This window comes from Solanum verrucosum, unplaced genomic scaffold (genome assembly GCF_900185275.1).
Source record: "Solanum verrucosum unplaced genomic scaffold, falcon-dt-bn FXZP01000118.1, whole genome shotgun sequence".
Lineage (NCBI taxonomy): Eukaryota > Viridiplantae > Streptophyta > Magnoliopsida > Solanales > Solanaceae > Solanum > Solanum verrucosum.
In genome coordinates, this window is record NW_026020568.1 from 955,363 (window position 1) to 976,685 (window position 21,323).

At 33.8% G+C, this 21,323-nt stretch overlaps 1 protein-coding gene and 2 pseudogenes across 1 annotated transcript; 2 read left to right on the forward strand and 1 right to left on the reverse strand.

Moving 5' to 3' along the window:
- Window positions 1-6,992: 6,992 nt before the first annotated feature.
- LOC125810586 (protein ABC transporter 1, mitochondrial) lies at window positions 6,993-18,007 on the reverse strand. The gene is made up of 8 exons (XM_049490061.1): window positions 17,302-18,007; window positions 15,603-15,828; window positions 13,322-13,474; window positions 12,586-12,744; window positions 11,748-11,907; window positions 11,462-11,571; window positions 8,236-8,352; window positions 6,993-7,755 (listed from the first exon to the last, which is right to left on the reverse strand). Exons 1-8 carry the CDS (start codon window positions 17,826-17,828, stop codon window positions 7,363-7,365), a joined length of 1,845 nt encoding a protein of 614 aa, XP_049346018.1. The 5' UTR covers window positions 17,829-18,007; the 3' UTR covers window positions 6,993-7,362.
- A 1,365-nt stretch (window positions 18,008-19,372) lies between these two features.
- Window positions 19,373-19,966, forward strand: LOC125810450 (uncharacterized; annotated as a pseudogene).
- Window positions 19,967-20,025: 59 nt separating this feature from the next.
- On the forward strand, window positions 20,026-20,859 carry LOC125810451 (uncharacterized; annotated as a pseudogene).
- The last annotated feature ends 464 nt before the right edge of the window (window positions 20,860-21,323 follow it).

Sequence of the window (21,323 nt, forward strand, 5' to 3'; positions counted from 1 at the left end):
ATAACAGTTGTGACAAATTGTTTGATCGATTAATTATAGCAATTCATGGGACATATTAATTTTGACTGATTAATTAAAGTATTTCTATTGCGATAAGGCGTCAATAATTGATCGTTTAATTAAAGCAATTCATGGAATGTAACTAACTTTGACTGATTAATTAAAGTATCTCTATTGCAATAAGACGTAATTAATTGTTCGGTTAATTAAAACAATTCATGGGACACAACTAACTTTGACTGATTATTGAAGTATTTCTATTGCAATAAGGCGTAATTAATTGATCGATTAATTAAAGCAATTCTATTGCAATGGGTCATAACTAGCTTTGACTGATAAATTAAAGTTTTTTTTAATGCGATAAGACGTAATTAATTGATCGGTTGATTAAAGTAATTCTATGTGATTGGGTGTAACTAATTTTGATTAATTACAGTGATTCTATTGTGTCGAGTCAATTTATGTCACATAAATTGGATAGAATTAATCAGTCAAAGTTAGTTACACCCAATCACATAGAATTACTTTAATCAACCGATCAATTAATTACATCTTATCGCAATAAAAAATACTTTAATTTATCAATCAAAGCTAGTTATGACCCACTGCAATATAATTGCTTAAATTAATCGATCAATTAATTACGCCTTATTGCCATAGAAATACTTCAATAATCAGTCAAAGTTAATTGCGTCCCATGAATTGTTTTAATTAATCGAACAATTAATTACGTCCTATAGCAATAGTGATACTTTAATTAATCAGTCAAAGTTAGTTAAGTTTCAGCTTTAATTAATCGATCAATTATTTACGCCTTATCGCTATAGAAATACTTTAATTAATCAGTCAAAATTAGTTACGTCCCATGAATTGCTATAATTAATCGATCAAACAATTCTTCACAACTGTTATTAATATCTTTATGTTGAGTTGAAACTCCAATTTTTATTTTACAATGAAATTAGTTAATTATCTTTTTTATTATAATTGTAAAAGAAAAAAGAAGAAGATAAATTTAATAATTTTAAAAAGATCCTCATTTACATATACATAATTAATAAAAAGAGAAACCCAACTACAAAAAAGTGAAGATTATTACTAGGACTTCTTTTTCCCAAGATTATGCACTACGAGTCAAATAAAAATAATAATCAATATTGTGTGTTTAAATTAAAATTAAAAAATATTATATATTTTAGGAACAATTTATTTTCAAACATCAAACCAAACCATTTGTGTAAAATTTTTAAATTTATAAACCAAACCAAACTAATAAAATTCTGATTTTTTCGAGTTTTTCAACGTCGGGTTGGTTCGGATTTTGCAAATACCAAACCAAACCATTGTGTCGAATTTTTAAATTTATAAATCAAACCAAACTAATAAAGCTCGGTTTTTTTTCTTCAGATTTTTGGATTTTTTCGGTAAAGTTTGCATACAAACATATAATTAATTAACTTGTGCTCCAAATATTTCTTTAGTCCAACCAAAATACAATTATCTAAGGTGTTTCTTAAAAAAATAACACAAAATATGAGATGAGTACTGATGACACAAAGATATTCAATAAAAAATAATAATGAAATCATCATATAAAATAAATATTGCAAAGTTATAATGAAAATGATCATAATTTAAAAGTACGAAATCATGCTAAAATAAGTTTAATAAGTATTAGTTACATTACTAAATATTTAAGGAAAATTAAAATTAGATTATGTATTTTAATTGTCTAAACCAATGTAAAACTAAAGAACAAATATTCAATGTTATTGTCATTCTTAGTGTTGAATTGATTTTCTTTTTGCATTAGTGTTAATTTGATTTTGATTTAAGTTTTATTATAATTATCAACATCTATGAACTATAATCTTTATTGTACCATTTCGAATTCTAAGTTTTAAACTTTAAATAATATATTAAAAGATAAAAATTATGAAATAGTATAAGAAATATTTTAAACTTATATCAAAGTAAATATTTTTATGTATAAAATAAAATTTTAAAATTACATATATAATGTCGGGTTGGTTTGGTCTCGGATTAATTTTTTTTAGTTAAAACCAAACCAACCCAAATATAGTCGGGTTTTTTTTCCAATACCAAACCAAGTCACAAACCACTAGTCGGTTTTTTTTTTCCGGTTTGACTCGATTTGCGGTTTGGTTCGATTTTGTACACCCCTACTTTAGGTTAAATAAATTGTAGTTTATGGAGTGACACACTAAAAATATTTTTTCATTATTTTTACGTAGAGTAAATTAATTTACGTAATCTACTTAAGCTTTTAAGATTTGAATTTGAAAAATAATACTTGCTTCTCCTTTTGAATATGGAAATATATAAACCACTAAAAGGGGTATTATTTTCCCAATGATAGAGGAATTAAGTGAAATTTGTTCATTTCTATCTGATAATTCTTTATCGTCAATATAAGATCTAAGAATTCATTTGAATTTAAAGGGGTATTATTTTTTCGGATCTAATGGTTGGGTTAAGAGGCCAAGTAAGTCAAAGTAAAAAAAAAAAAAAAAAAAAAAAAAAAAAAAAAAAAAAAGAGGCCAAGTAAAATTTACTTTTTTGTATATTTTTAATTTTTTTCATTCACCCAGCAACCACCAAACAACAAATCATTCCATCAAAAAATCGTAAATCCTTAGAATCATAAAATATTAGGCATCTGATTTATTAAAAAGAAAAACATAAGTAGTTCACAAGATTTTTCCATAATTAATAAATAAACTTAAATTCAACACTATGAAGAGAATCACAACATTTATTCCACAACTCAAAAGAATTTTATATTAAATAAATAAAGCTTACATTGATTTAAAGACAAGTGTTGATTAGTTTACCTTGAACAGTACTGCTACCACCCACAAATAAACTCATTTTCAAATGAAATTTTTTTGCCTGATAAAACACCGCAAGGATTTAATTAAACTTGATTATATTGAAAGAACGGAACATAATAAGAACACACACATATAGGTGAAAAAAAGGGAAATAGAAATTGAAATGATGCACACCTTCACAAAATAGCTTTAGTGAACGGAGAAAAATGACATGAAATAATTTTAATCATACCTCCGGATTTTATAGTGAAACTATAATATGTGTAGCTATGATTATAATAATTTTAATTAGACCTGTTTTATAATGAAATACAATAAAATTAAAAGCATAGTCATAATAAATGTCTTAAGCTGAAAATATAAGAGGAAACTCATCTAAACCAAAAGAGATGTATATATGATAAAGATGATAAATTAATTATAATCTCGCTAGTTATGTGTAACGACATGTTTCCGTCGTTATAGAAATGTCAATGGGGGGAAATTTGGGATTGGAAAACTTTTTCGTGGTATTTGGATTTTCCCAACCTTGCCCAGATTTGGACGAAATCGAAGTCTTTAAGGTGTAGGGAAATCTAGTAACAATTGGGTGATTTATTTATAATTCTCTTTACATGAGTGGTTAGATAACTCTTTAAGGAATCCGTACGATTTTACGGAATTGAATTCGGGAGAGTAGAACTCCCGGAATAGATCTTAGTGTGAAGGGTATTTTCTGAGCGTCGTTGGTTAGAGGTGTGTTGTGAAATGGGGATTTTGGAATTCTTTAAATAGCTCACTGGTTCGTGCAAGCCGCTCTGGCGGAACTTTTGGTCACTCTGGCGAGGCCGCTACAATGGGGTGAGGGCAGCTGTGGCGGGTTCAACGCGACTTAAAGTCATAAATAAATCCCTAACCGACCTTATTTTGCACTTTTCGATTTTTAGAGCTAAGGAACGAACCCCAGGTGACTCCTAACAATTTTTCACCATTCTTGAGGCAAAAGGTAAGCTTTTCACTCCCTGAATCAGTTTTTCAATTCGTAGAACGTAATAGAATGGACAATTAATGACGGGGGAGGGTTTTGATCTAGATTCTATGGTGGAAACAACCCTATTTTGGATACTTGGGATCATGTGTATGATCTAGGATTGTTAAAATTGTTAGTAATCCGGGTAATTAGTGATTGTTTATTGATTCCCGTATTATATTGATTGCTTGTAGAGCAAGAACAAGCGGGATGAATTCGGAAAGGGAAGGATCAAGTTTCTTAGGGTTTCAAGCTTGTTTCGAGGTAGGAGATGGTTGTGATTTCATGATTGTGTGATATATGCGTGTTCTTGCTTTATTATGATGCATATATGTATGCGAATGTTGCATTGTTGATCACACTAATTGTATGAGTATGAACGAATAACTGTATGCCATGAATCACTTCTTGATTGTGTGATTATTCAGAATATACTTGTGATTGTGATTGTGGTGTGTTGAATGGATAGGTTGCCACGTTCTGGCATAACTAACTGGGATTGGTTGCCACGTTTCGGCATAAATATGGGATCGATTGCCACGTTCCGGCATAAACATTTGATCAGATACCACATTTTGATACGCTAACAATTTGGGTGTGGGTTCCATGAGAGGACCATTGAATTGGGTTCTGTGAGAGGACCATTAAATTGTGTTGTGTATCTACTTGTGATGATTACGTTCATATCTAATGATGATTGATATTGGAAGACTGTATGTTACTCTAAACTGATAACCAATGTGTATTATTGAGAATGTGGGATGCTACATTGATCCTGAAAAGATGACTAATATTGTATATGCTCGGTATATGCCTATTTTATAATATTGTGGTTACTTGCATGTGTTTCACTTATTAGGATAGCCGCGTGATTCTACCAGTACAATGTGGTTGTGTACTGATACTGCACTTGCTCTTTCTTTGTTGAGTACAGTGCATCTTCAGGTGGTTATTGATAGACTTCAGTTAGGTGACTAGTGAGCGTGACCGGATTCAAGGGTGAGCCAGCTCTTTCAGGCTGCCATGGATCTCTCTTGTTTAAGTCCACTCTTTTTGGACTCAGACTATTTGTTTAAGGTGTTGTTTAGTTTCAAGGTTGTGCCTCTTGTTCTTAGACTTGTCGTTAGTAGAGTTTTGGTACATTGACTTTCAGGTTCTAGGGGTTGTTCTTCCGCATTAGTTTGGTTAGTTGTTTGTTAAAACCTTGGAGTTTATGGGGACTCCATTTTTATAGTCATTTAAACCTGCTTCCGTATCTTTAAATGCCTTAGTTTTCATAAAATTTGTTTGTTTGGGTTGTAGTAATGGTTTTCCCACTTGAGGGTTTGTGTAGGTGCCAATCACGACGGTCTGGATCGTGACATTATGGCTAATTATTAAAACGTTCTGGTGAACATTCTATGACAAATTTTGGTTAATACTCCAAATTTGGATATCTATGATGTATGGAATATATGCAATTATTGTAATTAAAGCTAGACATAAAATGTAAAAGTTGACTAAATTTTTTTTATAAGTGTTTATTTTAAATTTATACTTAATTTGTGTTGCCACAATTTATGGGAATTCTCTAAAAATAATTTTGAAAGCAATTATTCAAACAAACAATCAAGGAATATAAGAGACCCGATCAATTACATGCTGGAAACGAACAAGGTTCGTCGATTTAGACGCTATTTTCAAATGGGCTCTGCAATGCGTGATTCGAATTAAGTCAGACTTCAATGTGGGATTCAAACATCGAATGGAAAATCAAAAAATAAATAAAGGAAAAACCACATAAATGGGCCATAAAACTCAAACATTCATTAAGACTGATAATTTTTGCTTAACTGGTACTAAATGTATCATATACTGTATTGTATCATTAAGGTTAATAATTTCTCTTAACTGATACTAAATCAGTATATATATATATATATATATATATATATCATTAAGGTTTCTTGTTCAAGAAATAACTCATTAGTCCATAATACTATAAGAGTATATGTATATTGTTGTGGTATCAATAATGTTTCTCGTTCAAAAATCACTTATTAGTCAATGATTCTCTCTCTCTCTCTCTCTCTCTCTCTATATATATATATATATATATATATATATATATATATATATATATAATTAAGGTTTCTTGTTAAGAAATTATTCATTAGTCAATGATATTCTAAGAGTATCATAGACTAATTAGAGTATCATTGACTAATGAGTAATTTCTTAACAAGAAATTTTAATGATCCCAATACAATACAATGTATATATACTGATTTAGTACCAATTAAGTGTTATCAGCCTTAATGATACCAATACACTATATGATATTAATTTAGTTTCAGTTAATCGAAATTAGTTGGGGGTATATAGTGTAATTATTCAGTGGGATATGAATGTAAAAGGATATATATTTATAATTATTTTACTTTTATGGGGTATTTTGTTAGTTTCCCCCAAAATAAATTCATCACACTAGTAAGAACACATTAGCCTAGCGAAATTAATTAGGTCATAATTAAGACTGTTTTAGTCCATAATTTTTCATTAAATGAGGAATAAGGGTAAAAATTTAAAACCACGAATTTAAAAGATAAAAAATTAGAACCACCTAAAAAGGGATAATCCATGCAAAAACTTGTTATTTTCCCCATAATTTAGAACCTACAATTAGATTCAAACTTGTCATTGTAGTAGTCCATTTTGCTAGATTTCGCAAAAGCATTTGCTTTTCATTATCTAAAATAAGCGACTATATATGCATGCACTATTTTACATACATTAATAAATACTCCCTTTATTCCGTAGTAAGTAAATTTGTAGAACTTTATTCATTGTTCAAAATAATTAAATTGTTTAAAAGTTCAAGATAAATGTTTACATATTTTTCTATATTTGCCTTTTTCTTTCTTGAAGTTTTATATTTTTCAGGAAATAAATTGAACTAATTACAAAGTTAGATTTATGATTTCATAAAAGGACAATAATGAAAAATATGGTTTAAATTATGTCCTTAAATATTTTTCTTAATAGGTGTTTATTAGGGAACATATTTTAATATACATATAACCAAAACCAATTTTAGGCTGCATTTTGACTTTGGGATATGACTAAAAGTTAAACCATTCCATTTGAGGTAATTCAACTAATACTGCTTTTATTGAAGACAAAAAAATGCCTAAAAGTGCACGGTACATTTTTCAGAATTATTTCTCTTAAATTTTCCTATAACAATTACATAAACCTCAAATTTGTATACCTTCATTCCCCATTTCAAATTGTATTATTCCAAAAAAGATTTCTTCAGTTCCTGAAAAGCAGGAACGGAACTTCAGCAAATTGTGCTAGAAGGACCATTAAATCAATAGGCTGCACTAAATGGAGGCATAGCCAATGGGACAGCAAATACACCGTTGGCTTTTAGTTGACTCTCTCGTTCTTAAGGACTTTCTGTCTCATCCTTGAACCCGATGGACAGTTTACAATGCGGAAGACGGATCTCCATCATTACTCTGATCCGCTTGCCAATCTTTCACTATCATGTTCGCCAAACTCATATTTCTTGTATACTTCAAGTAAGATCTCCCTGCATGGCACCACAGCCCCAAGCTTTATGCAAGCAAGGAAAGCTCCAGAAAGCTTACGGTGAAGACTGTAAGCCTCCTCAGGTGGTGGTGTCAGCCTGTGCCTCAGCATCGTAGCCCCAAGATTTGAAATGCTTTGAGTAATATTGTTAGCTCGAAAATCATAACCTCCAGGCTTTGAGAATGGCAATCCCACAACAAAACCTGCCTGAACATGTGTCTCCATCATTATTTCAGATTCTTCTCCTGTGAGGAAACCAAGCCTCTGAGACAACTTTATTATTGCTTCCCGGTCATTGTTTGCGCAAGCAAAAACCTGATTTTGGTGATAGATCAGTATCCCAGAGTAAAGAATAATGGAATACAAAAGTGTGCTCATCTAGGTCTAAAGACTCAATGTCAACCACGTATTACAAACTAAAGCTAAAGTCAAAGTGGATCTTAAATTTGTAGTTTGCAAGAGAAGATTATGCTTTTACAAGAGAAAGGTACTGGTAGCTTATGACAATAAAAGAATGCTTCATATATCATCTTTTAAGAAACTTGGCAAAAAAAATGCAAGCTTCAGACGCCAATAAACAATAGTTGAGATCAGAGATAAGACCACTACAACTTGAGCACCACTTTTTATGTAGATCTGATAGTTCCAAAGTGGGGTAAAGACATATCACTAGTCATTTGGCTGAACCATATAATTATTTTAAGCTTTCCCTTGAGCTGTCCAGTGAGTAAACTGTAACTTGTAAATAGATGAAAATAAATTCCACAGCAATTCAAGTAAGCAAAGACATCTTACCATTCTAAGATAATCATCCACAAAGCTTTTGGGGTAGTCACGAGCTGCTCCAAAGTCAATGAGATTGATTACTTTTTCAGACTCATCATAGAGGAAATTGCTCCAGTTAGGATCGGTCTGCTTCAAACAAGTCAACATTAGGGGGGAGAAGAGGGAAGCTTTATTCGTGATTCTTATACTAGTAGTTTTTTCCTTTTCCTTTGTTTCTTCTTTTCTGATGGATAGAGATTATACATATATAGATATATGCAAATTTGTTTAATCAACACTTAAAAGATATGCAAATTTGCTCTCAGGTTTAGTTTCCACATTCCCATACCACCACATAGTTTATCAACAAAAACTCTTTCAACACAAACCCATCCTAAGGGCAAAAAGAAGATACTAGTATCATAGAATCATATAGTAACACTTACCGTTCCAAATTTTGTACCTAAAAAGTTTTAACTTTAATGATGAAAAACATGATTCTTAATAAGTAAACTTACACTTACAAAGTCTTCGAAATGCAAAGTAGGATATGAGTTGCTCCTCTAAAGAAAATACTTATAGTGGAATTGTATTTCTAAAAGGTAACTAAAACGGTAAAATCTCACTAAACTAATACTCGGTAAATTAATAATCTCTCTGAGATAATATTTTCCTCCGGTCCCGACTTGGGTCAATGAAAAAAATCACTCATTTTGATTCAAAATGAAAAATATATTTTCAGACGACCCCTATATAAATATATGGTCCCATTAATATTATAAATTAATAATCCTCTAAAAGTGCAAATATATCTTAGACATTTTAGTGAAATATGATTCTATTATGTTTTATTTATTGTTAAAATTTAAATGTAGTTGAAGTTCATCTCTAACTTTTCTTATTGCATCCAAAAGTTCCGGTGTTGTCTTTTCGAACTGCACCATAAAATGGTGAAGAGTTCTAAATGTGATAAGTGCTTCCTTACGCGTAATTGGTTCCAAAGGTATTGTATCATTTTCAACTTCATCATCAACATTGATGTATTCATTATACTTTATGTATAATAAATTTATTTTTAAAAGTACTCATCGTATACTCCTTTGCAATTACCAGTACTTCAGGTAAAATGCCATCATATTATGAGGCCTTGAGTGTTGTCACTATCATAGCTTCTCAATGCTTCCTTTACTTCTTCCAAGATAAATGGTCTTTGAAGTCATTCCTTCAATTGTTGCCTAACTTAGATTCAATGTGTCACGTTCTATAGATTAGGTGCTTATTGGAATCATATTATAGGAGGTAACTGAATTATATCTTTAATTATTGCCTATTTTAGATTAAATTTGTATCTGTACTTGCTTTCCTATTTCGATTCTTGTTACTTCCGCGAATTGTAGTTATTACAACATGCAAAATTTGCCCATTTATTGTCCCAGATTCCCCTGTAGATTGTCATGCCTCAATTCTCTATTTGCTTCTCTCGCAAGTTGTAAGCAGCAAAGGTCAGCCCTTCATTTGTCACTGTTTAACCCATGCACAATCCAACTGACCAAACTGACTTTCATGTGTCGTCTATCGTGTGGTGCCTGCCCTTGTTCCTTTCTTCGATAGCATCAATCAACATCAAAAACCAGCTTCTTAAGTTCCCCAGAACCTTTTTGTTAGCACTATCTGTGGATGTGTTTGCTATGCATCTCCTCCTTTCTGCCCTTTCCTTATCAATCTTCACAAGGACTGCAAAGGCCTTTTCCTTGCTACCCCTTCAAGATCAGCTCCTATTTGCTTGCCTGGCCTCAAGACATTAATTCTTTACCTTGGTGTGGGGAGGGGATGCATGCAAGGTCCACAGAGAATACAGATTAAGTTATTTTAAAAAATAAAAAAAAACTATTTGTATTCTCTGTGGACCTTGCATGTAATCCCTCCCCACACCAAGGTAAAAAAGAAAGATCAGTCTCCTTCTTGCATACCTGGAGAGGTTTTTCTGAGGCAACATCATTATTGTTGTCCAGCTCCTCTTCCAATTGGCAATTATGGACAACCAGCTATGTTGGTGCTTGCTTATCATGAAAAAATTCTCCGAAAACTCCATTTTCTCCTTCTCTGGCAACTTAGATTTCAGGCAGGGATACACAGTATTAAGACTTCCTCACCTATTCTGGTTATTCACTTCCCTATGTTCCCAACCAATACTGAATCATGTTAAGCTAAAACCTAGTATTCGAAAGAACTAAATAAAATGTTGTAACAGTGAGCATAAGATGACTACAATTTCAGAGATCATTGAGATAACAACAACAAACCCAATGTAATCCCATAAAGTGGGATCTGGGGAGGGTAGAGTGTACGTAGACCTTAACACTACTTCTCCGAGGTAGAGAGGCTGTTTCCAAAAGACTCTCGGCTCAAGCAACTCAAAGCAGTAATTAAAAGTAAAGCATGACAGCTAATAGCGAAGTAATGTGAAGCATATATGCAAGGAACCGTAACAATAACAACAGGGTGCAGTCACCTAAACAGAGTAAACCACAAATGATAACGAGAAACCCAAAACCAAAGACTACATGAATATGCAAACACCACGGAGCTTTAAACTCCCACCCAGCCAAAGACATGAATAGGCCAGTAATAAGAACAACTCTCAACTACCTACTAACCTTCGGCCCTTATCCGCCACCTCCATACCCTCCTATCTAAGGTCATGTCCTCGGTAAGTTGAAAATGCGTCATATCCAGCCTAATCACCTCTCCCAATACTTCGGCCTACCTCTGCCTCTCCTTGATCCTAATATATCCAGTCTCTCACACCTCTTTACTGGAGCATCCACACATCTCTTCACATGCCCAAACCATTACCAGTGTGTTTCTAAAGCTTGCAGTTGAAATAAGAGCCACGTGGATTGAGATAGGGGCTAATGTGAACCTATGCATGATGGTCTTACCTCCTTGCTCAGCGGGATACTCTCTCAGCTCCCTTGTTTCGCATAACATGGTATGGTTATATTTGTCAAGTAATGTACAGATCAGGAAGAAATCATAAACCAGGGACTAATATGTAAAACGTCGAGCCCGTAGATGGCCTACAGGGACTTTCCTGGACTGCTCCCAGAGCAACCTTTCTTATGGGGAATGGGAGGATTATATCACTTAATGATACACAAGTTAGAACAAGAAGGAAATTGTATCCATGGATCTTATATAGTACTAATAGGCTAGAAATTGTACCCACTGATTTTGTATTGTAATGAAAATGTACCTGCATGAAGCGAAAAACAAACAACTCCATCAGAGTAAGCTCGAGCAATTTCTTTCCGACATAGTTCCGAGTCTCTTGATCCAGTAACGTCACCTTGTCAATTGGAATTCCTACAAAAGATAATCAGAGCACTATAAATTACAGAATGAACTCCAAATTATCTGATGGATCCGACGCCAAATAAATCAGGTGATGGAAGGAAACCCACTGTAATGTTTAATTTTTGGTATTTTCTTAACATTGAAAATAGCTGGAGCAACTGTAACCTAAAGTTTAAAGCAGTTACCAGGAACAAGTTCTGAAGTCAGTACTTGTTTACTTGACAAATCATCTATGACCACCGGAACATAAAATCCCTTTGCGCCAGATAATAGTATGCCAAATCTTTTTTGACTTTTTGCTTCCAGCTCATAGTCGCATTCACGAGAAAGTTCTTCTTTGGCAACCTGAGATTGACAAATAAAACACATATTTCATTGAAGTTGCAGTATAAAGAGCATGAAACCATGTTGTCATCAAATTAGTGTCTTTGCAGGGTACTGCTTCCAAATGTGAACTGGAAACCAAATTGCACTTCAACTGTGCAACTTCATAAAAAAAAAGTAGCATTGTACGAGAAGTGCCTCCACTTTAAGGTAATTATCAGTATCATGTCAGGAAACAGGGAAGAGGAATTTTCACTTCACTTAAGTGAGCATTCATCAGCTACCTTACAGTAAAGGGAAATGAAAGTCATTCACTCCATTCTCCATGATCTTTCAGACTAGTCTTGGGTTGAAATCGAATGGTAATATCTCCCTTTAATTTTGATTCCCATATTTATTTACTTCGTAACCAAACAAGTCATATAGATCTCACCGTCCTCTTGAACTTCCACCATATCCTCCTCTTTCAACTAAAGTAAAAAATAAGTTACACTCTAAGAGCTGCAGGTGACACGACAAATGCCAGAATTTCTACTGATAAACAGATAAATTTACCTTCAAAACATTTTCAAGGTCCACCTCATTAAGACTAGTAGATCCACTTAAATAGGTCACATTCGCTTACCTTATTTTAAATTATACGAACCATGGGTGAAACGTTTAATGCAGGGATGATATGTAGAAAACACATAAGTTTACCTTCATAGCATTGTCAAGGAACAGCTTCTCTGGTAATAAGTTTGTGTAACTTAATAGAAGTTTCACATTTTCAATGTCACTCTCAATGCTATCAGCAACACCTGGGTACTGTATTTTCATAGCAACCTCCATGCCGTCCTTTGTGAAAGCCCGGTGGACCTGGACATTGGTTAGAAGTAGTAAGCATGTCGCTAAAGCTGTAAATACCTAGGCACAGTCCTAGATAACTAAACATTTTATATAATGAATAACGCTTTCAAGCAAATGTATAAACTTTTCACTTTTATCAAGTATAAGATAGAAGTAGAAATAGTACTTTAAGATACTTCGTTTTATTAAAAAAATAGCACTTTAAGCTGTTCTAATACTAAGATAAGGAGTTGCTTAAAATGAATTTTATGATTTTAAAAGCAAAGTTAAAACTGATTATATGATTTAGTATATTATAAAACTTGTTTGCAATTTTTCTTAGACAAATTAATATAAGAATGACTAAAGTTGAAGGAAAAATTGTTCAACTGTTGATAATCCTAAACTATAGAAACACAACGAGTTTACCAGTATTCCTCTAAATTAATGTTATGAGAACATTTTGAGGGAAAAAAGACGTTATGACCATAATGGTGACATCTCCTACAAGAAAGATGATAGTAAGCAGCATCTGCAGTATAAAGTAGGCTAGAAGCAAGCAACTAAGAAACAAGAGAACAACATGGTGATTTAGTTGAAAGATCACCTGTCCAATACTTGCTGCTGCCATCGGCTCATAATCGAAACTCTTCAACTTCGACGACCAATCATGACCTAATTCACTGCTCAATACTTGAGTAAGCTGACTTCTAGGCATAACATCTGCACCTTGACGGACAATGTCCAAAGCAGCTAAGATCTACAAGCATATCAGAGAATTCATACCAAAAGCAAACAAAAATGATACAAATTAATCGGTGGAAATCCACAACCTTGTCAGAAGTAGAAAGACACTTGCATAGGGTAGATAAAACAGAAAGAAAAAGACAAAAGGTCTTTGTCACACACTACTTTAAACTTGACAAGACAGGATATGACCCAGCTTCAAGTTACCGAGGACATGACTCTATAGGAGGGTGTGGGGGACACATATTAGGGTAGAAGGTTAGTAGGTAGTGTAGTGTTGTTTTGCCTAGAGTGGTTGGTATTTGTCATTGTCGTTATACTAGTTTATTGTAGTGTTTGTGTTGATATTTCGATTATTGCACTATTATGTTGATACTTGCTATGTTTTCATAATTACTTGTTGTGTTTTCGGCATTGTCTCGGTCTTCTATGTACTCGGATTTGTTGCACGTGAGCCGAGGGTCTTTCAGGAACAGCCTCTCTACCTCTACGAGGTAGTGGTGGTAAGATCTACGTACATTCTACCTTCCCAGACCTCACTTGTGGGATATATATTCTCCTTCACTCTTTTTTTTTAACTTGATATATTCTCCTTTACTCTTGAGAGATTAATGTCAGAATCCTCCATCTCAACCATGTTCACCACCTCAATCCCCCACCCCACCCCAACCCAAAACAAAAAAAAATGGAAAGAGAAAAAGGTCATTTTGAAAGAAAACTGAACTGACAGCAAAATGTCTCTCATATTTTACCACTCCGATTACCAGTTAGGTCTAATTTTTCTCAACAACTAAAAAAATAATGATTATGAGTTAACAAAGTGGGAGAGGTTAATGCAATTCTAATAAACTACAGAGGAAGGCTCTCAGATTATTATAATCAAAACAAAGTATCTATACTGTCTCCTATTGTGTCTTGCAGATCTGGAAGAAACCAGAAATCTTTTTTAACCCAAATGGATAGACGTGCAAGACATATACCGGAATGCATGACATTTTTATGAAATATCACCTAATAGTCCACATTCTCCTTTAGCCAATAACTGTAATTCTTTAACACCCAGTTGTGTATTAACATGAAACTAGAACAACTATAAACACATTGGCTCATTTAAAAGAGCTGCAGACAAGTTGCAAAGCAAGCAAACAAACAGTATGTTCAAAGCTAAAACCTTCTACCAGGTCTTACTGAAAAGGAGGTTGAGCTTTAACATAAAATAATTTGGATTATGAACGTGTGGGTGGAAATGCATTCTTTGTTGGACAGTGACACTGAACTCTAATTCACTATCTGAAAGCTTGAGGAAAAGACGATGATTCCATATAAGTTGGTGCTACATGTGCAAATAGAGGACACCTCATGGATTGCAAGTTCTAGGTATTAGCTGCTGCTGTTTAGAATAGTTAAATATTTTCACAAAGCAGGATTTTTCATATTTTACAGTGTAATTAGGTGTTTCAGGGTCTCTCTAATGAGAAGTATAGACTGAAAAGGAAGGAACAAAGTGGAGGCCTATACACTGACAAGTAACACAACAGAGTCCAAATTAGAGAAAAGCAACAGATCAGTCCACGACCATGGAAACAAATACGGAAATCTAAAGCTCCATGTAAAAGTGATACATGGTTAGTTGCTAAAGAGGCAGCCTTTTTTTTTGGTTTTGATTTTGATCAAGCAAATGTATTTTCATTCATAAACATGGTCATAAGCAGCCGTATCATGGAGTATACCGAAAGGCAAAGAATCTATAAAATATGTTTTTCTACAAACTCCACCAATCGTCTATACAACAAGGAACTTTATGTGTGCACCAAAAGAAAAAAAGGGAGTGGAAATGTATCACCCTAAAAATTTCAAAGTTAAGACCCGAACCATTCTCTGCATGTGTATAGGCCTAAACCCAATGATTTCTAATTGTATATATGAGTTAAGATCAATTCCTAAGTGTGGGAAGTGTATTAGATGTAAATTAGGGTCATAAGAAACCTCTAGCACTAAGTCGAGTTCAAAGCTTCCCTACCGCTTAAGTTTTTTCATGAGATAATGCATCAACATTTAAACTATAACAAGCCAAAATACATGGAGGGAGTACAAGCAAGAGAAAATAACTACAAGGCATATTTGGGACTCAAAATATTTACCGGAGCCGGAACCACAGATTCATCTTGGATGCTTAACATCTGCCCCAATTTTAGGGCTGCTCCACGCATTCTACATAATGCAAGAGCCAGACGTTCTGCATTTTTCTCAGACAGATAGGGGGATACAGCAGATTGATTGCCTTGAACATTTGGTGCACCAAAAACAAGCCTCTTGGCAGATTCTTGAAGTGTACCCCAAGCAAGACCAGCTCCAAGGCCCGCAAACCTTCAAAATTAAGGTTTTCTTCAAGCTAAGAGTCCAAGTCATGTGAACAGAGAAAGTGATGTTCTTGATACTAGCAACTTCTGGTGCATCTTGGTTCTTTACATGCAAATTATTAATTAAAGTAAAAATTGATAGGGATAACAAGAAAGGCTGAAATGTCAAGCTTAGTAGAAAATTTTGATATACAAGAAAGTGATCATTCAGCCTAGTTCTGTGGACGTATATTTTTCCATTCCATTAAGAGCCACGAATCGAGGCACAGTTCTTGTTTCTTCCTTTAAGGAAAAGCCTTTCAATTACATAATATGATAAAGATGCATGACAGTCACTGATTTGCCTGCACATAATGCACCAACAAGAGTACAACCTCTAATACCCTCCCTTCAAAGCTATATAAGCATAAGTACTCAATGAACCAAAGATCTCTAAAAGCCTTAACTTTAGAATGAGACCTCATGTTTCCAGCGCAAATAGGAAAGAGGAAACCAAAGTGAGTAGTAGAATGAACAACTAAGAGAGTACAGAGATCTTTTTTAAGTGTATGCTATATATTTTTCCAAACATCTAGCATCAGAATACTATGACAGCCTAAAATATTAATGCAATAGCAGTAACCAAAATCTTCAGCCTCTCTGTGATTTAGTTCCAAGCAAAGAAAATGGCTTGCATGGACTCTGACAATTTACACATGCAGTTGAGAATTATGAGTGTTTCCGGTTCAGATCCCAGCAAAAGCAAAAATACTTGGTGATTTCTTCCAGTCTGTCCAAGCCTTGATAGACAGAATTACCTAGTAATGATTGGAGGTACCAGGTACCCGGTGTAATTAGTTGAGGTGTGTGCAAGCTGATTTGGACATCACGGTTAATAAAAAAAGTTACACATGCAAGTGTCTAAAATATCTGACCTACATAGTATACCTCAATTCTAGCTTATAATATTGTCTAGAGTCGACAACAAGCAACAAAAATAAACCTCCAAGTACACCAACATAAGGAAAACTACAAACAAACATGCATTCATGACTTATGAAATTGTTCACTAGACATATAAGAAGTATTGAATAGAAGAAACTACTTTCAAATGTCCTTGACTTCCCTAACAGAGATGAGTGCAGTTGACATAGGGAACTAACCAGGGATATCAGGAAGTAACTAAGGGAACTTTAAATTCCACCTAAAAGAACATAACAAGCGGCAAGGGATTGCAGAGTAAAACGGAATCAATCCTTACTCGTACCAAGCAAGGAAAAGAAAAAAACTAGCAAGGACAATGGAAATTAATGGTATAGCTAAACAATCCTTTGCTCGGACGTGAAAGATAAAGCAACCTAAAATCTTACAACAGTAACAATAACAAAATTCATGAAATCAGCCTCTTTTTTTTTAGACTTGTGAAAATAAAAATTAGCTCAGAGATGCAGTCCTGGCAATCAACCAGTGAAAATAGTGCTAGTAGTAGTGGATGACTTACCCAAGCGCTCTAGAGAAAGAAGTCATCGGCACTTTCCTCTCCCGTAGCTTCCTCTGTCTTTTCAGCTGCGGAGTAACAGGAACAACAACTTCAGCAGCTTTGCTTTCAGAAGAGATCGAATCTATCTGAGCATCACCTTCATAAGTCGTCCCAGCAGCCTGAACCGGAGGCTCTACATTATCACGAATTTCAGCTGCAGAAACTTCCTTCACCTCTAAATGAGATTCAATTTGGGGCTCGGAAGTTAACGTACTAGAACTAGACGTGCTAGTTTTTTCATCAGTAAAGTAAACAACACTTTCTTTATTCGAATCAGAACGTACAGCAGAATCTGCATCGATCTCCTTATCTAACTTTCGAACTTTGCCTTTGGTAAGTCCAGTAAAATCGGTAGCGGAGAGAAGAGTATTCTTAATTAACGATTGCAAGCTATTGCCGCCGTCGCTCCGCCGTTGCCGGTAGATAGCCTCTTTGGCAACCAAAGACAACCCATCGGCAACCCTTGCTATATCTTTGAGGAACGGCATCGAACCATAAATGCGCGCGCCGTGTGAATGCAGCAAATTCAATAGAAAACAAAATTGTATGTACAGTAAATTAAAGCAAATGAGAATAGAATTCAGTTTGTGCGGTCATTTAACGGTTAACGATTATGTAGGGGATGCCACAAATCAAGCCATACCTAACCCGCTGCCAGCGCAAAATCAATACTTTCAAGTTTCAATTAAGGTCGACGTTGGGTATCAACACAAAAGTGTACTGATTTTACAACAATCAGGAAACAAGAGACAATTAAATGAAATGTGTCAATTAAATTTGAGTTTTGTTTTTGGTGATACTTTGATCAAGAAATGATCAAATTCACTTTATAATTAAGTAAATCTGGGATCAAATTAACATTTTCAAAATTTTCTAATCTTTCATAAAATACAAAAAAAACACTTCATTTTTCAACTTTTATAATTCTATCCAAATCATTTTTAAAAAAAGTAAAAGAAAATAGAATTTTCTTTCTTCTTCCACCAACGTTCTCTCTTCTCTTCTTCTTCTTCTTCCTTAGAAAATCCAAAAATCCAACTATCAAAACAAATATTCTCCCTCATTATCTTATCTTCTTCCTCATCTCCGGCCGTGACTCTCTGTTCTTTCTGAACTGAAGATTGTGTTCGACTTAAAATGGGTAAGTTAGTTTTTTGAAAGATTTTACAATTTTCGAACAATACTAAGTTTTTTTCTTGGGTTAATGAACAATAAATCGTTCTATAGATGTGAAAATTGAATAATAGTGTAATGGTACCTATTATTTATTGTTTTTGAAAGAAAATCAACAAACCCAAAAAAGCCCTAATTTTGAGGAAATGTATATGTATTGTTAACATTCAGTGAAAAATCGTTTTTTGTTGCTTTTGTTGCTTTTTTGTGACCATTTTGTTCATATGATTTTAAAAATATAGTCTTGTTTAGTTATCCAACATATATTTCATTTGTTGAAAGATGTATCGTATGTTGCTACATTTTAGTGATATGTTGGTATATATTCCAACAGAGTTGTCATATGTTGGAACATATCACATATGTGTTAAGGCAACAAAATGGTCATATGTAGTAACAGAAGATTCATTTGTGGCACATGAAGATTTATGTGTGGCCACAGAAGATTCATTTGTGGCAACAGAAGGTACATCTGTGTCAACATAATATCTATCTGTGTCAACATAAGTATAAATTGCTACCCATTATTATTTTATAATCAATTGTAAACTGTCAACCTTTTTTTATTTACCTTATAAATGAAATGATACAAGAAGCTTCATCCATGACAACAACTCAATCTTTTATTGGTGTTGCTTCCTCTTCTAACATCAAATGCTATTTTTGTCTATGCGAAGATTGTGAGCAGCAACATGATTATTTTATTAGTCGTGTTAAAGAACTCACTGATATTTTTAAGGAAATGACTTATAATATTGATGTCCATACATCCAAGAAGATTTCACAACCTTTGAAGTGTAGGAAGTTGAAAAAATCTATTTTCCAATCACTATCTATAATTAGTGAAAGAAAAAAATCAATGACTACTGCTTCAGTATCACACTCAAACCCAAAAGGCAAGGAGAAGGAGAAAGCGGAGGAGGAGGAGGAGGAGGAGGAGGAGGAGGAGAAGAAGAAGGAGAAGGAGAAGGAGCAGGAGAAGGAGAAGGAAAAGGAGAAGGAGCAAGAGAAGAAGAAGGAGAAAGTGAAAAAGAAAGCGAAAGAGCAAGAGAAAAAGAAAGAGAAGAAAGTCAAAGTCGTCAGTTGTGATGTGAAGCAACAATATCCATTTGAAGATTTTAACATTGACGACGAGGGTCCAACTGAACTAATGGCATCCTTCTCGCAATGGATAAACGAAAGTCTTTACAAGCATCATGCAAAAAAGTAAAGTTGTTCAATTCTTATTAGTATTTCTTCTTGTTGTCGACTAAATATTTATTTATAATAATTACAAAATTGTAGAAGAGACAAGGACGATCACTACTTAGCCAATTGCTCGGATCTTGAGTTCAAACAACTTGATTTTGTATTTGCATTTCCAAAGAAGAAGGACTGGTTCTACGTAATGTCTCAACCCAATAAGTGTTGGACTGATGAGGTAAATTCATGCCCACTTTTATCTTTTGATTAAGACATGAATATATACAAATAAATTGATACAGAAATCACTTGTTGATGCATCTGTACAGTATGTGGATGTCATTTTATACTATTTGCGGAAGAAGTCGAAGCAACAGAGTCATTCTAAATATCTATATACCACTACTAATTGTTTTTTTTCTAAACATACATTGACAATGCTAGTGTTGTTCCTGAATATGAGAATAAAATCGTTGGCACTATCAAAGGGTTTGGTATACCTACTGGACTGCCTTGGCACCTCACAGATGAGGTTTATGTCCCTGTAAATTGTAATGGGGAGTTTCATTGGGTCTTGGCAGTCATTGTATTGGAGGAACGACACATAAAGGTGTATGATTCGATGTCCTCATCTAGGACTAACATAAAATTGTGCGCCGAGATTCAAAAGTTGTCTACAAAGTTGCCAAAGTACCTTGAATCCAACAGATTTTATGAGCAAAAAGACCGAACCAACTGGTCAGTTCTTGAATCTTACCAGGGCAAGAACAAATCTCACCCATTCGAAGTCATACATGTTACTAGTATTGCCCAACAAGCAAGCAATAGTCTGTAAGTAGTATCACATTATTTTTTTAGTCTTACCACTATCGAAATGTGATGTTAACATTAGGTTTATTATATTTTCTAATTGATGATCTACCATGCAGTGATTGTGGAGTTTTTGTTGCTGCATACGTTGAGTTTTTGAGTGATGGACTATAAATACCATCTGATGGAATTATTTCTCAATCCCTTCGCTTGAGATATGCTTCGCTCCTATGGAATTATGGAATTTTAAAGTCTCGGAGTGGCTATGTTAGTAACAATGAAGACCCACAGAGGCCTAGACCTAAAAAAGCAAAGTTCATAGATGAAAATGTTGTGGTTACCACCATTGATTAGATTGATGGTTATGTATACCATTGTGAATTACCTTTTTATTGATAAGTTGTATAAAACAATTGGTGAAGTGTTAATTTTTGCTGATAATATTAATATTAATGATTATCATTATTATTATTTTTATTTTGTTGGAATAAATGTCAATTATGATGGAAAGGAAGAAATGTGGTGTCTGTGGCAACATATATAACCTCTGTTGTAAAAAATACCACAGAATTATCTGCATGTTCCCTAACAGAAAGGATACATGTGGCAACATATGTCACAGAAAGAAGATATGTGGTAACATATGTCATAGAAATGAGATATGTGGCAATATTATATTGTCATCAATTAATCATTTTTGCTGATTATATTATTATTAAATGATTATTAATATTATTTTTATTTTGTTGGAACAAATGTCAAATATGATGGAAAGGAAGAAATGTGGTGTCTATGGCAACATATATAACCTATGTTGT